The sequence below is a fragment of the Gouania willdenowi genome, chromosome 17 (genome assembly GCF_900634775.1).
Source record: "Gouania willdenowi chromosome 17, fGouWil2.1, whole genome shotgun sequence".
NCBI lineage: Eukaryota > Metazoa > Chordata > Actinopteri > Blenniiformes > Gobiesocidae > Gouania > Gouania willdenowi.
Genome location: NC_041060.1, coordinates 6,455,799 through 6,473,160, shown reverse-complemented (window position 1 = coordinate 6,473,160; position 17,362 = coordinate 6,455,799). Strand labels below are relative to the sequence as shown.

The window sequence follows — 17,362 nt, the reverse complement described above, 5'->3', positions numbered from 1 at the left end:
ATGAGTATCGCATTTAAAATCTTTGATATAATATATAGTTTTTAGAATTATATTAATTAAGGGTGTAAGAAAAAATCGATTCAGCAATATATCGCGATATTTCACTGAGCAATTATCATATCACTCCAAAAAATGTCCAAATCGATTTTTTTAGCTAAAGAACTACCTCACTCCTCAATGCATTTTAGCTGGAAGTGAATAAACAGTTTGATAAACATAAACACCTGAAGCATTTCATTTCATCACAATATGTTAAGGTTTCATTTATTCAGACACAATTTTCCAGAAAATCCACTTTAAAATGTACTTTGATCTCCTGACAACTGTCAGTCTTCCTGACAGAATTATAAAGTCGGCCACACCTAAAAACAGAACTCATAAGGACACATCAAAGCACTCAGCAGACGCCTCTGAGGAAGACTGACAGTTGGCAGTCGAAACATTTCAGGAGATCAAACTAAATTTCACAGTAAATTTCCTGAAAAGAGTTGTCAGAATAAATGAAACCGTAACATATAATTTTTAAAATGAACTTGCTGGAATTATAAATTTAATCAGAATACTTGGTTGCCGATTCAGTTTATATTTTGATTCTGATGTGTTACGTATTCCGATTCCATGGAAACGATTATCGCAATTTTATTTTCCTTACTTTAGACCAGGGGTGTCAAACTCATTTTAGTTCAGGGGCCAAATACAGACCAGTTTAATAACATGTGGGCCACAGATTTCACACGGGAAAACCAGCAATTTTAACATAATGTACATTAGTTTACACTTACACGTACAATTGATATAGAAAGTATGTGAGGAAAATGCAATATTCAAGCAATAAATTACAGATTTTTCTTTAAATTTCCTTGATTTTGAGTCGATTTTTAAAATTGGATCTGGGTAAATTTTGGGGAATAATTTAAAGTAAATTGTAAGATTCTGAAAAAAATTTGAGTTTGTTCAACAATTTAAGATGAAAAATAACCACCATCATGTGATATAAGCATTATATTATGGAATTTCATTGAATTTGTGTCATTAGAGGGACTAAGATATCTACAAATGAACTATTTGATCATTTACACATCAATTCATATTTTATCTGTCATTTTTTTCTTTCACCTGTGGTCTGAATCAGATGCTTAAGCAGAGGTTCTCAACTGGTCTCACCCTGGGACCCACATTTTACCACGGTCATTAAATCGTGACCAAACAACCAAACAAATTCAGTTTTTCAAAAATAGCTGTTGAAAACACACACGTATATAATCTTTTTAAAAACATAAATCTATATATTTTCCTGTGCAACATGCATCTCACAGTATGTCTGTCAAAAGACAAGTTTCTTTCAAATTACATTAAGTATGTATTTAATTTTGACCAGCTGTCCGTGACCCACCCAGTACAGGTCCGTGACCCACTTTTGAGTTCCGACCCACCAGTTGAGAATCACTGAATGACATGAACCAAATTTGGCCCCTGGGCCTTAAGTTTTACACATGTGCTTTTTGACTGCACATGAAAGTTTTATGAACAAATGACGACATTCAGACCTGGTAAAAAAAAAAAATGAATAAATAAACTTTAAAAAAAATTTAAAAACCCTTCTGGGGAAAAATTTAGATTTTTAATATCGTCAACAAATGAAAACAAAAATGTGATAATACGTAAAAATGTTTCTTTTTTCCACCTCCATTGGATGCCCACTTGTCCTGTTTAGGATCACTATAGTTAGGTTGCAGTGTCACTCTCACCTACACAAACCAGGTCCATGAATCCGTACATGCCGTAGCAGATCTGGAAGAGGACGTCTCTACGCTGCCACACGGCCTGAGGACTGAGAGCTGACCACAGCAGCCATGAGATGCTGGCCACCAGGAACAGAGAACCCAGGAACACAGCTATGATCTGCACCTTCTCCACCAGGGTGATGGTGATGGACTGCCACTACACAAGACACACAACATATACCCCTGCAGATATGACTCAAACCACAGAGAACATCTCTAACAATGTCATGTTGTACTTTTTAGCAAACAAAATAAAAGTCTAACTGTTCAGAAGGAGAAACTCAACTCTATACCTTTACAATGAGGTTCATTTAACTACCAGTAGCTATAAAACAAATGCAGGAACTAAAAGTTACTATTCATTGGCCAACTTATTTGATATTTTTTGTATGTTTTATTGAATTAATCTCAAAAGTCAATTTGCCAATAAAAATACATGAATACATTTTAAAAAATCAACAGCAGAATACAATAACACAATAAAAGCATGGGAGATGTCAGAAAAACTGAAAAACACTCAAAATTACACAAAATGACAACAAAAATATTCAAAAGATCAGAATCATAAATATACAAAAGGTCAGAATAATACACAAAATGAGGAAAAAATAAGCAAAATGACAACACAAACACACAAAAACCCACAAAATAACTGAAAAAACACATGAAACTTGTTTTTCTTGTATTGTGAGTTATGTGTCATGCAGTCACATGCATTATGCATTTATATTAAGATTTACACGATCCGGCTTTATCGACCATTCAGTGAGTTTAAAAAAAAAACGATCACCTATCCAATCATAGGAGTAGGAGATTGTTTTTTTATTTTTTTGTTTGCACATGCTGTCGAAGGTCAACACTAAGAGAAGTGCAATCTTTTATAGACAGCAATGCATGCTTTGTTATAATAAATACATTTATTTTATTGCATAATTTAGACCATCCCCAGCCCTCCCTAAAGACAGGTAAGAAACATTTTATTATAGGGAGAATATAAAAAGAGAGGGCAGTGTTACACCTGGGTGAGGGAGAAGGGAACAGGGAAGAGGGAGTCCGGGTAGGAAATGGAAAGGGTGGGGAAGAGGTGACTGCTTTACAGTGAGCGTGAGATGTGATGTTATTGTGTTGTGAAATCCATTCAGCCAGTGTGGTGATAAGTGTGGAACTCAAGTATAATGGTGGTGGATGTGACTAGAGGGAAGGAGTGAGTGGTTTAGGTGTACTAAAACTGGTATTTGGGATCAACGTGTCTAAAGCTAAGCCCAGTACGAGTTTTATCCCACAGCGCAAGACATGCCAATGTGTCCATGACCAAAATTTGTGTAAGAGCCACGTCTGCGAATCCAGGCACCACCCCGGACCCAAAGATGCAGCCAGGCCAGCAGAAAGAGCGGGGGCCAAGGAGTCCCAGGCCACCCCCCATGACTGAGCATTATTACTAATACTTATCTGAGCAGGTTTGGGTGGTTACTCACTGCCATCACAATGTAACATGAAGTAAATAAAGAAGCTACAGAGGGTGCTGGGTAACCATAGGCAATAATTAATGTAACACTTACCTGCCATGGCCGTTTCATGTTGATGGCGATGACTTGGAAGCGATAGCAGCAGAGCTCACAGGTCCAACAGCCGCGTTCACTGATCCACTTCAGCAGGCAGTGCTGGTGGGTGTAACGCACAGAGCCGTCGCATCGGCATGGGTTCAACAGGTCACCCTGAAGGTCACAAAGTGCACACATGTCAACATTTATACACAAACGTGACTGGAATGTGGAGTCAACGTCTTTTTTTTATATATAGTAAAGCCCCAAATGTGCAGGAGATGTTTTCATAATTGTTCAGGACCCCAACTGTCCACTTCCATTTCACACAGACACATTAATGTTTGGATAATTCTGAAATGTTGTGTAAAAACCAGTAAAAACTAGGGATACATCCATGGCAATACTGGTAGTGGTATCAGGCTGATACGTTTCAAAAAGGTTTTTGACTTCTATTTCAAATATACAATCATAACGTACAAGACAGTAATGACAATAATTATTCTCTATATCTACCCATTGCCCATACATCACATCATCACTTTAACATGTTCTATAGAAGCTCTCAGCTTTGGATTAGTTTTCCTCCCACAATAAGATCCATATCCTCCTACTCAGTCTTTAAAAGGCAGTTAAAAAAACATCAACGTATCCATTTATAAGTCATCCTACATTATAACTAATTACAATCAGCGTGTAATATGTATGTTTATATTGGCATGTGTATACAGGTTTATGTATATATGTTTTAAATTTTTATTTTCAATGAATATTTTGTTCAATATTTTCATTGTCTTATGATCTAAATTTTTGTGTACTTTGTTTATATATTATTTTTCCTCATATGTCAAAGTTTATGCATTTTGTCTTCTGATTTTACACGTGTTTATTTGTTAGCTCTTATTTGAACTTGTTTGTGTTTATTGAAAGGGATGGAACTCTTATACAAGTCCTTTGGGCTTTGTTCACTCCTTGCACCGTTAATGTTGTTTTTTCTTTAATGTGTGCTTTAATAAATAAATGAAAAAATTAATTCTGTGCTTATATAGTTGTATTAGCTCAAGTTTACTGATAAAGACAACCGATACCCATTGATTTGAATGGAGTCGCCTGTCAATTCTGTTGTAGTTTCCTTGATTGGCCACCAGGGGAACCTATTTTCTCACGAAAATTGTTTTTTTTTTTACTTGAAATGTTAATTTCTCTGTTATTTTTAAAATATGTTTTTCACTCTAATACCTGTAACAAGCAGATAACATAATGTAATCTTCCAATTTATTTCATTTTGTCTAATATTTTTATTTGTGTGTGGTAGAAGTATCGGTATCGTTAGTCGTGATTGGCACGTATGCAAATTCATATCGGTTTGGGGAAAGAAAAAAAAGTGTTATTGTATTGTATCTGTATCCACCCTAGTTTAAATTTGAGCTAGAAATGCGCACAAAAATTGTCGATAAAATGTTTTCTGGTTTATATCAAATGTGTCCGGTTTGTTCCACACCTGTCCCTAATATTAGCTCCAGTATTTCCTCAATAGCAGTATTAGGTTAAAAGGCAGAAATGTATTTAATATTTAAAGAAAACTTGAAAAAAAAAAATGAAAAAAAATGCTTTCAATCCAGTAGATGCTTTGGTGCTTTCGGATAACAATCAGTAGACGCCTCTGAGGAAGACTGACAGTTGGCACTCGAAACATATCAGGAGATCAAAGTGAATTTCAAAGTAAATTTCCTGGGGGAAAAAAAGTTACATGAAGAAATGAAACCATAACATATTATTTTGAAAAAATGAACCTGCTGGAATTCATTCTGAAAGATGTTGCGTAAAAACTAGTAAAAACTAGGGACGCATCGATAGCGATACTGCGTTTATGATACCCGTACTCTACTCGTACTGATACCGAGAACCTGTCAATTCTGTCGTCATTTTTTATATTTGGGGCCAGGGGGAACAGTTTTTACAGAAAATTGTCCTTTTTTTACTTGAATTTTTTAAAATTCTTAAATAATTTTCTATTCTAACAGCTGTAATAGGGCTGGGCAAAAAATCGATTTAATCGATTTATCAAATTTGTAGATAAAAATGATTTTTATTTTGCAAATTCGAGTTTGAAAAAATTAATAAATAAAAAAATAATAATAATAATTTCCCCCACCAGTTTTTTTGGACTTTTTTGCATTTCGTAGCACGATGTGAGCCAGCCCCTCTTTGTTTACATGTGTCTACCCTTTGAGTAGGCTATACATATATGTGTGCCACAGGCGTGTTTCATGTTTTATTCAAACTATGCTGAGATGCTAAGGGAAGAGTTTAATTTAATTTTTTTATCGTAATGTTATAGAAAATATAATTATATTATTTCTTAATCAGAAAATTTAAGCTACTGTGAAGTTGCTGTTGCAGTTTTGCTTAAACCTGGTTAAAGCTTGAAATAGTTGAATTACGTTTTATTTTGGGCTTGTTCTATGCATTTTAACTCTTGAGGACAATCACAGCAATAAAGTTGCACTTTTGACAATATACTGTATCTGATGTCTGCAGTCATTTTTAAGTGCATTGAAAAAAAAAATTGAAAATCGAATCAAAACTCAAGAGATTTTTTTTTTTTAAAGGCAAAATCGCCCAGCCCTAATCTGTAACAATATGTGTCGTAACAAGCAGAGAATGAAATACAATCTATTCATTGCATTTTGCCTAATACTTTTATATTTGTGTGGTAAAAGTATCGGTATTGATACGCTGGATCGGCAAGTACGCAAATATATGCATCGATATCGTATCGGTTTGGGGGAAAGTGGTATCGCTGCTTCACTTGTTCCACACCCGTCCTTTATATTAGCTCCAGTATTTCCTAAATAACAGTATTATGAAAAAATGAAAAACCTATTAAAGATTTAAAGAAAATTTTAAAATATGCTTTCAATTTGACATTGCTTCCAATTATAAAGTTTGTAAATTCATTTTAACAAGACTCACTTTCTCCCAGTACGTCTTACATCAAATAAAATACACAACCCACTCAGCAGCGAGCCCTATACGTTCAGCCTTCAGATCAATAAACATTTCTTCATTTCTTCAAAACTACAACCCTTCAGGATATTAATGGCAGGATGTTGAGTGAAATTAATCATTACAGCCGTAGCTGTAGTTGCCTTTAGAGTTTCTTTTTTTTTTTTTTTTTTTTTTTTTATTCTTCAAGCAGCCATTACTGTAGCTCTGACCTGCCGGCTGGGATTTGAGTGGCATATTAATAGTATATTAAGGTCAGTGGTCAGGGAGCTCATTTTTCATCATGTCATATTAACCTTGTGGGTTTAAGAGGACCTCTGAGGCTTTTTCTTGAATGAACTGATGCTGGTTGGCTATGCACTAAAGTAAAACCAACATCAAGGACAACATTAATACGACTCTGAGATCTCAGAAGGGACGTTTGGTAAAAAAAGAATTCACTTACTTTAGTGCCACAAACGCTGGACCCACAAACCCAAGTAGGTTATAGTAAATGTATTTGTGATGACAATAACTAAACACAAACAATGATTTGTGGAATTCTTTTTGACAAAGCAGTCTCTACTGCAGGGGTGTCAAACTTATTTTAGTTCAGGGGCCAAATATCGTGGTATAGGTGGAGAAAACAAGTCATTTTAACATTATTGTGCTCTAGTTTGCACCTCCACATATAAATAATACATATAGTATGTAAAGTACCAGCAATATCCAAGCAATAAGTGACTGATTTAAATCCCTGCAGGATCTTTACTTAAATTTCCTTGTTTTTGTGACCAACTTTTTATTTAATTTGATGAAATTGCAAGATTTTGAGAAAATTGAGAGTTCTTTAACCTCCCGTATTTGTGTTTAATAATGATATAAGCATGGGGAAACTGTGATACTTGCAAATATTGTGAAGTTTCATTGAATTGATGTATTTGGAGGGACTGAGATATGTACAACTGAATTATTTGGTAACTTACACAATGATTCATGTGCCCAGGAGCATTTTACATTCCGTTCGCAATGCATCATGGGGCAGTTGAGTATGACTAGTGTGCACACTTAAAAATGTCCCTATATACTGTAGTATACTGTACGTCAGAGCTTAATCTAGGCTGAATCTTGCTCCAGCAGATTTTAACCGGCACTTATTTGATTGGATCCAGCACCTCTTTCTTTTCCCAGCATCTAATTTGTATGGATGAATGTTTCCGCCACTGGAAAAAAAAAATACAAATAACCAAGGAAAGTCATAAATATGAGAAAGAAAGTTAGTAAAGTCATAATTATGAGTTAGAAAGTCATAAATATGAGAAAGAAAGTTAGTAGAATAGAATAGAATAGAATAGCCTTTTATTATCATTACATAACATGTAATGAGATAGAGCTCCCCATAAAAAATACAATCATAAAAATAAACAATGTATATACGATATAATAGATTTAAAAAAAAAAAAAAAAAAAAAAAAGTTCACATACACTCATATCAGTATTAACATAATACTGTGCCAGCCTATTGCATAGAAACTATTGCACATTGCCCAGTATATTGCACCAGTCAGATAATACTACATAACAGTGTATATGTAATTTTGTGCATATGAGAGTTCAGAGTGGTTATGCCTTTCGGAAAGAAACTGTTCTTGAGTCTTGTAAAGTCATAATTATGAGAAAGTCATAATTATGAGTTAGAAAGTCATAATTATGAGAAAGAAAGTCATAATTATGACTTTTCTAAGCCATAATTAGTAATGACTTACAAATAGTAATTGTAGGGTAAAACTAACCTACAGCCTGTTCCTTGCATGTAGGTCTACACCTTCGCTGTCCAATAATTGTAGCAATATTCGAACAGTTTCTCTGTCAATGACAATTCCGTTTAGCCAACATTTTTGGTGCATCCATCTGTACCCATGGCACTGACCAGAAGTCTCCATTTGTTCAATAAACCACGCTCCTTCAGCCACATCAGTTTTATCCTTTCGACGCCAGAGCCTCTTTTTGCTTAGTATCCTTTCAAAGGTGCGCTTACTCAGCACAATTCCATGTGAATTTGCAAGCAAACAATTGTATTTCATCATTTGTAAAACCCTGTTGAAAGTAGTCCTCCATAGTCTTATCAGCATCTCCACATGGACAAGCTGCTGTAAATGTGTTAAAGTATCTCATATTTATGACTTTACTAACTCATAATCATGACTTTCTATCTCATAATTATGACTTTCTATCTCATAATTATGACTTTCCGTGGTGATTTTTTTTTTTTTTTAGTGGCAGAAACGGGCTTCCATACATCTGCTTTTTTTCATTTTGAAGTATTATATTTGGACAGCTGAGTCTTTTATTGAGTTGAAATCACTGGAAATGTCATTGTACAAACAAAACTGAATGTAAAAACACGCCCACGCTACATCTAAAAGCTAATTTTTCGCAAAAATGGTGTCTTGTCAGCTTGGAAGACGGTAGAAAATGGCCAAAAGAAAGCAGATGAATTTAAATAAGTGATGCTAAGCCTTCGGTAAAGAAGTCTGAGGTTTTTTTTCTGTGGAAATCGCAGAGCAGCAGCAGCACAGCAGCAGTTAGCGTAGCTAGTAACAGCATCTGGAGCTAAGATGCTAATGCAGGAGATCCTGCCTCCAACAGGCAGGACACAGGAGGAGAACTATCCAGGGAACATGAGGAGGACTCATGGACAGAGGGAAGAGAAGGAGACGATGGTGAAAGTTATGATATGAACATTGAGACTAAGGCTCAGTTCAAAGCTAAGATTAGCTAATACTCTTGGCTTATGAAAGCCAAGGCAAAGTTCTCCTTCTCTTTTGGACAAATAACAGGTAAGCACATGTTATATTTTCATTTTCTGCTGTGCTGCTGATTCATTAGAGGAGTTATGGCCTTGTGGGTGTAATGTATGGCTACATTAGCGATGGTTTTGCGCTGTCCTTGGTGCTGAAACGTGATAGATTTGACAGCTGTCACCAGGGCTTTAAATTAACACATTGTCATTCAACAATTGGCTTATGTTAGCGTGTTTGTGGTTATTGGCAAAGACAAACAGAACGGCGCAAAACCAACAATAGGATCTAAATGAAGTTGTGCCGGGGAAAAAAAAAAACAACGTGGAGATCTTAATCGGGTGTTGAAAAACCTGAACTGTAAAAAAGGGACACAGCGGGAAAATAAAGATGAAAGTGGATCTGAACAAAAGAAGAAATTGAGGAGTTTTATTACTAAATGGATGTCAGGTCATGAGTGGCTGGTATTCTATCATTTGTTGACCTTTAAAATGTGCACTATACAGTTTGTGGGGAGTGGGATTTGTTCACATTAAGCATGCATGTTAGTAAAACATGTTTCCTCTACAGTACATGTCATTCTTAGTACTGATTACTTCTATTTTTTCTCACTTCAAACAGTGTTCCAGGGATCCAATTTTCATCTGAGTTAAGTTTGTTGATTAAGTTATGAGAATATACTTTATAAAAGATTCATATTGTACCTTTAAGGCATTGTTACAACATTGTTTTTAAATTAAATGTTTATATTTTTACCATTTTAATTGATTTCTGCAATCAACTAAAATAAAAACTACTCAAAGAAACACGGCTGCTTAAATCTATTCTGTGGCTCATAATGTAGCTTATTTTTGCTGAAAAAACATTTGGCTGGTGGAAAATGTGGTCGGCTGATAACTTTAAGAATCTACTAGCCATGTTGGCTGCTGATTTAAAAAGTGAATTTAAAGCCCTGGATGTCAGTCAGAGTGAGAGACGAATACGCTCCGTAAAGGGCGACTGTCTGTGCTTCGGTAAGGCTGATTCATCATTCTTTTATTAAACATTTAGGTTCATTGGTTGGTTGTGTTCACATGATATTATTGGCCCTTTTAATTGGCAAAAGGCACTTGAATTTTTTTTATTCCGTGATTCTCTTACTGCTGGAACAACACGTAGCTGGTGTTCAGGGACCTGATGATTTACAAATCAAGCACTGTTATATTTCTTGCGTACGTCAGACTTAGTATGAGTAGTATGTTAGTAGTATGCCATTTCAAACACAGCCTTGGTCTCATAAAACAGTTCACGCCCAAATGTCAAGCTGATTTACGGCTTTGATTAATTAAAGAGTCTTTCAATGTGTCACTTTATGCTTCCCAGTCCTCTTCTTGATGACTGGTAAACTTGTCAGGCCTACGGACTTGTATCAAAATCAGATATGGTCCCCAACCCGGAGGCAGAGTTATTAGATTAGCTCTTCTAATAGGCTGTAGCCCACATGGAGAAGACAGGATATTCACTTATGCATTTACAGCCCTGACTCGGCTCTATCTCCTTCCTCCAGCTGCATGACTCGTCCCTCATCAGCCACACAGACTGGCAGGGTGTTAGATTTCAGAGATGACTGGACAAACTCATTCAGTTTAAAGTCCGTGTAAAGCAGAAACACATTTGTGTTATAAGTTCATCACACCACAGAAACATGTATCATTGACCACTGAGCCAAATTTGGAATAGGAAAAAAAATGCTAAGTATATGAAATTAGGTCTCAAAATCGTAGAAAAACAAGCACTTCTCTCTGCTCTGAAACGCCGGGGCCGTGTCAGTTAGAGGCACTGGAACCACGCCCACGCGCAGGAAGGGCGCCGCCTCCTTACTGTGTCTATGGGAGAGAGCAGTGTGAAAGCGGCTCCAGCGTCGATAGTTATTCCAAAAGTGCTCGGATCAGGCCAAACGAATATGTGCCTCCCTCATGGGTGGAGTCAAATCTGCGACCGCTAGAGGCGAAAAACTAAATTGTGGTGTATAAAAGTGCTCATTTCATGGCAAATGTGGCACCAGCGGACTCGTTTTATTCCCGAGTCTGAATATGTGGTTTGTTTTCAGCCAGGGGCCGAATAGCGCCCCCTGGAGGCCGCGGAAGTTTGGTGTGCTTCAGCAGCAGGGTCGGGTTTTATGCTAATGAGGGCGCCGTTACGTAACACGACCATTAAATCCTGAACACAGAAATTTGAAACAGTTTGTGAAGCCAAGCTCCATAATTACATTCTAAATGATTGAATGGCTTTGTACATGTTTTAAGGAATACAATTGTGACCTATTTAATGTCAGAATTTGCATTACACGGTCTTTAATGTCTTTTATTAATTAATTAATTTATTTGTGACTAACAAAGCAAAATCAAGACTTTAAATCAGATTTTTAGACTTGATTGCAGTACGTAAAGGAGATTTTTTTGGGTGATTTACAAGCTTTAAACACGCACATGGAGCTGTATTTATTTATTATGCCTTTGTGACAATAGTTAATGTCTATTAATATCTATAATTCTTATTTCTTGTGGTCACTCAAAGGCTCCTGAGGGGGTCCGAGAGCTCTACTAAGCCATCTTAACCTTAACACGGGCAGTGGAGAAATGAGTTAAGATTACATTCAGCGTTAATTTAGGATACTTGATAATTATCAGTCCATTAACTAACTATCGTTTCCTTTTTTATTCCATTGGCCCCGAAAGAGGATTTGACCTGATTAATTGATCCCTTTAACCTTTGACCCTGCTCAGCCTGTACTAAGGGCTAATCTAACCAAAACATAACAAGTCTCAGAGAAAGAAAAGCACATTTATCTGGTGCATTACATGTAATCCAAAGATTTCCAGAGATGTTTTCATATCCGTCACCTGAAAAGCCTATTCTGCATAAAAATAATGACTATTTTAAAAATCTGTGAATAGATTGGTAGAGATGTTTTTCCATTTCAAAACAAATCATTGCCTTAATGGCTTTTTTGCTTATAAATTTAGTTATAAAACTTTGTCATTAACAGATCTATCTTTTATCTGCCTGTGAACAAAGTAAAGTAACAGCATTTTTAACACAGGCATTTTTTAATAATCAATGCACTTTTTTGTTTTGTTTGGAGGGGAGAAACGAGTATCGGATTATATCGACCTGCATTTAAAATCTCTGATATACTATATACTTTTTAAAATGTTATTTATCAAGAGTGTAAGAAAAAAATTGATTCAGCAATATATTGCAGTATTTCACCGAGGGATTATTGTATCGATCCAAGAAATTTCCAAATCAATTTTTTAAATCATGTTTTATAAGGAAAAAAAACATTTAATCAAAAATAATTAATTACACATTACTCCAATTTTTAAAGTCTTTACACTGGCTCCCAGTCAGCCTCAGAATAAACTTTAAAGTTCTGCTGCTGGTGTATAAATGTGTGACTGGGTTTGGTCCAGAATACATCAGTGAGATGTTAGTCAGGTATGAACCCAGCAGGTCTCTCAGATCTATGGACACAGGTCAGATAGTGGAGCCCAGAGCTCACAGCAAACATGGTGATGCTGCTTTTAGTTGTTATGCTGCAGAGAAGTGGAACAAACTGCCAGCAGAGCTGAAGTCAGCATCACATGTGAACATTTTTAAATCAAAGTCAAAGGCACTTTTTTTCTCTACTGCGTATGATTGAGAGAGAGATTTGGTCATGTTGTTGATGTCATGTGTTTGTTGATGATTTTAATAGATTTTACTGATGATTTTAAATGTTCTTATTGATTTTAAGTTGTTGAATGTTTTCTATTGCACTTTTTGATCATGTAAAGCACATTGAGTTGCCTTGTGTATGAAATGCGCTATACAAATACATTTGTTTTGCCTTGCCTTAATTGCGTTAACATATGCATAGCACGTAAACGCCCAGTCACTATGTGTCAGTGAACCACATCGGACCTTGGTAAACTACCTCACTCCTCAATGCATTTTAGCTGGAAGTTAATTGCACGTTATTTTCATAAAACATACTGAGCACTTTTATAGATGTATGTGGTTACTTAAAAAATTAAAATTTAAAAAAAAGAACTTAAAGGTGCAGTCTGCAACTCTTATAAAAGTGACTTGTCATTTTTGCTAAAGCTGTCACTATGTACAGTAAGGACAGCTTTAAATGAAACTAGTAGTTTCTGTGAAAAAAACAGACTCATTGAGTCCCGCCCCCTGCTGCTCCTGCTGCCTTTGGCAGATTGCCAGAATGCACAGCGACCGAGCAAAAAGAACCAATCGGAGCCAGGATTGTGTTTGATGGACTGTCTGACAGCTGTTGCTCACAGGCCCTGCCCCTTTCCTGGGCTGGAGCACCATCTTTTTTACAGTGTATGGTCTGGAGGAGTAGAAGATGGAATTGGTGACTTTTCTGCTTGAAAGTTAATTACTGCTGCTTGATTTACATTATGTTTGATTTGTAATTGTTACACTAGAACTCTGTAGTGTTCATGTGTTGTTTGTGTGTGTGCGCAGCAGCCTCCGTTTGGGTGCTGTAAGTGACACTGTGTTGTTGCTGCTGCTAGAATCTGGTGTGTGCACATAGAGAGAGAGAAGCGCTGCAGTAATATGCTTTTAACGGAGCATGTTATATTAATGCGATGTTGCTGTCGGACTAACGTTAGCTTGTTAGCTCCTCTGAGGGAGGGACTTTGGAAAGTTTGGAAGCAGGGCAAGAGAGCAGCGGGGAGGAAGGGGGAGAGAGGGATCTGAGAGTTGCAGACTGCACCTTTAACAGAATCAGAATCTGTTGTAGAAGCAAAAGCTAAACTTTTTTGAAAAATGTAATTCAACAGTTAGTTAAACATACCAAATGTAAGTTTTTTATATTGGTGCTTGAATTACAGTTCGTTACCATTTACTTGTTCTTGCAAATTTAAATTATATATATAAAAAATTGTATTACAAACCATCTTGTTCTTGGAAAGTTGAAATTTGTAATTATTGATATCGCGATATATCGTGATGTACATTAATGACAGCCTTCATGGCACCTTATTCATGCTAATGACAGGTGTCGTGACATAATAATGACAGCGTGATGTCAGCCTTATGTAAAAAAAACCATGTAAAGCATTACCAATTTATATTTGAGAAAGTGAAAGTACAGAATACAGTTATTTAAGATTATATGTTGTTTCAATTTGAAAAAGAATAATAATTAGTCATTTTTTTCTTCACACTTCAGGTGACCCCATTTAAACTTTAGGTGACCCCAAGATTGAAAAACATTGACATGTGGATTTCTAACATTGACTGGAAATTTCATGTAATTTACTTGGTCACACTGTGCCTACATGGTCCTTAGAAACCTGTTCTGATTGGCTCACAGTCCAGGACCCTCCCACTCAGTAGGTTCACCTGTTTATTCAGTGGTGATTAGATTAAGGTGTGATGGTTCATGCTGTTTCCTCTCCATCAGACTGAGTTCATCTTTAAATAAGATAATGTAATGTAACATGGTGCTGTATATGGGGGGCCGAATGTAAAAACTTTTTTCATAGCCAACATATTTTGAACATTTAGCTCACTTTCCTCACATTTAGTTCATTTTTCTTTCATTTGAGACAGAAATTCATATAAAACAGGATGTTCTAGACCAACTGTTTTGGCTCAAGTACCCCCTTTCTCTTATTTCTGAATCCATGTACCCCCTTTGTCCAACTACAACATTATACTTGGAAAACTATTTAAAAACAACTATAGAGCATAATGATGGCATGAAGAAGTGATGACACACATTTTCAAGAATCCCATTTTATAAATAAGTGGAAATAAACAGTATTTACTGCAGTGGTTCCCGACCTTTTATGGATCGTGACCCCATTTCAATATCAAGAATTTCTGTCGACCCAAAAGACATTTTCTTTTTCTAGAATTAGTTTTTGATCATGTTTGAGCTCAGATTTATTCCATATTAATTTTTTTAACTGCATTATAGTTTGAGATTTATATTTCACAAAGTGAAAGTAAAATATAGTTCTTTAAGATTGTGTTATTTTCCAAAAAAAAAAAAAAGTTAAAAAAATTAAGAATTTAAAAATCGACTTAAATATTTCTGAAATATCATGCAACCCCCCAGGTTGAAAAAAAAACTGATTTAGTGGCTCCTGAATAGATTTATTTCTACAGTTTTTATCATTTCCAGTCATCTCACGCCTGGGTGGGACCAAAACTGACTGAAGTAACCCATGTAGTGCCCTCACGTACCAATAAGGGTACACGTACCCCCATTTGAGAAACACTGTTCTATATCATTGTTAAAAATGTGTACACATGAAAAATAAATCTAAAATGTAAACATTAAATCAAAAGGTAAATGTTAGATCTAAATGTTAAATCTAAATGTTAAATGTATATCTAAATGTTAAATCGGTCGCCATGTGTAGAAATTAGAAATGGGAAATGCAAAGTGGGCAGGTCAGAACCCAGGCTTGGTGACGATTTAACATTTAGATTTACATTTATATTTAACATTTACATTTTACATTAAGATTTACATTTAGATTTATTTTTCATGTTTACACATTTTTAACAATGATATTGAACATGCTGTTTTAAATGCATTTGTCTCGAATGAAAGAAAAAATTGTTAAATGTGTAAAATACGTCTGCTATGAAACAGTGAGCTTTTACATTCGGACCCCCACACCTGTGTGAGGGGGTGAACACATGTACCTGTTCGGCTCCCTGGAAGCAGATCCTACAGCTGGGAGTAGGGATACAGTTCTCACTGCTGCTGTTTGAATGCATCCCCTGCACTTTACCCAATGTCCCCCCGACCGCTCCATCCTCACTGGAACACGGGCCCCCGTCGTTGTCCTCCCCGGTGTATTTCTCCGGGTCCTCCTGCTGCTGCCCAGCCTCCGACACGTCCTCTCGGACCGGGCTCGGTCGTCCTTGGGCTCCGTGCCCGTCTCCTTCCTCCTGGTGCTGGGGGACGGTGGCGGTGACGGTGCCTGCCCTCGCCTCTCCTTCCTCTGTGCTCATAATAAAACCAAGCGTCGAAGTAAAAGCTGCATAGATGCTCTACACGGTGACGGCACCGCTCGGATGGATGAAGGGTGTGATCATGGCTCTATGATCCCAGATGATGTCGCTACGTGTCGGAAGAAGAAGCCTCCACCACCGCTGCTGCTGCGGGCCGTCGGTTAGCGGGATCCGCCTCATGAGCTCCAGAGACCCCGGGAGTCTTTCCGAGCAGCCTCGGTGCATCTCCGAGCAGCAGTCCCAGGGTGCAGAGATGCCCTCTCCTCTTCTTCCTCTTCCTCTTCCTCTTCCCCCACTCCTCCTGCTCAGCTCCCACCGAGCAGCCCGATAAGCATCTCCTGATCAGCAGGAGTACCAGGGGCTCCCCCCGCTGAGCTCAGCCTGCTCTCAGGAAGCAGAAAAAGAAGCTCTAGCTCTGCTCCGGGAACATATCATCTATCACATCATTACCAACATTAAAATGATGGAGGACAGAACTGTCCAGTCCATGTGCAGGCGCTAGTTCAGCACCACTGTAGTTCACACGCACAGGGGCATCGTTTTTATGACCTCAGACCTGGCAACCCACAGCTCTCTACACATCCTGGAGTTCTAGATATGATCCATGATGTATCCTCTGACTTTTGCCTTTAGATGAGGTCACATGTGTCAAACTCAAGGCCCAGGGGCCAAATCCGGCCTTTTGGAGCAGGTATTCTCAACATTGGGGTCGGGACTCCATTTGGGGCCGCGAGACACTGGGAGGGGGTCCTCATATACCTTTAGGAAACTAAGAATATTTTCTGAACAATTTGACCACATTTTTGCTTATTTTCACGCTTTTTCTGCAACTACACCAAACTTGCCATATTGAACCTGTTTTCATCACTTTTTCTTGCCGTATTTTTGCTCCTTTTAAAGCATTTTTGCCACATTACTCCCATTTCTGCCACTTCTTCTCCATCACATTTCAATGCCTTTTCTACACATTTTTTCCACTTTCAGGACATTTATGGCACTCATAAATCCTTTCCACCACTTTTTCCTCTGAATGTCACATATGTTGACCCATTATTGTCAAATTGAACCCCTTTTCACCATATTTCATTCTTATTTTCGCCAATTTCACCACATTCACAATTTGCCAGTTTAAATTAATTGCTTCTATTTTTTAAATTTCATTACCCCCCTCCCCCATTTTTGAACATTTAAGCCAATATTGACATTTCGAACCCTTTTTTTAACC

The 17,362-nt window shown here is 37.0% G+C and overlaps 1 protein-coding gene across 1 annotated transcript; it reads right to left on the bottom strand.

Annotated features, from left to right (window-relative positions):
* Positions 1–1,725: 1,725 nt before the first annotated feature.
* On the bottom strand, positions 1,726–16,697 carry marchf11 (membrane-associated ring finger (C3HC4) 11). The gene is made up of 3 exons (XM_028473320.1): positions 15,826–16,697; positions 3,344–3,499; positions 1,726–1,941 (listed from the first exon to the last, which is right to left on the bottom strand). The coding sequence occupies exons 1-3, from the start codon at positions 16,135–16,137 to the stop codon at positions 1,726–1,728; spliced, it is 684 nt and encodes a 227-aa protein (XP_028329121.1). The 5' UTR covers positions 16,138–16,697.
* Between the last annotated feature and the right edge of the window lie 665 nt (positions 16,698–17,362).

Excerpts from the sequence above, each read along its gene's own strand:
- marchf11 (XM_028473320.1), bottom strand. The coding sequence starts at position 16,137 with ATGAGCACAGAGGAAGGAGAGGCGAGGGCAGGCACCGTCACCGCCACC. Across the intron at positions 3,500-15,825 it reads GCTTCCAGGGAGCCGAACAG|GGTGACCTGTTGAACCCATG; the intron begins GTACATGTGTTC and ends TGTGACCTTCAG. Across the intron at positions 1,942-3,343 it reads ACATGAAACGGCCATGGCAG|TGGCAGTCCATCACCATCAC; the intron begins GTAAGTGTTACA and ends TGTCTTGTGTAG.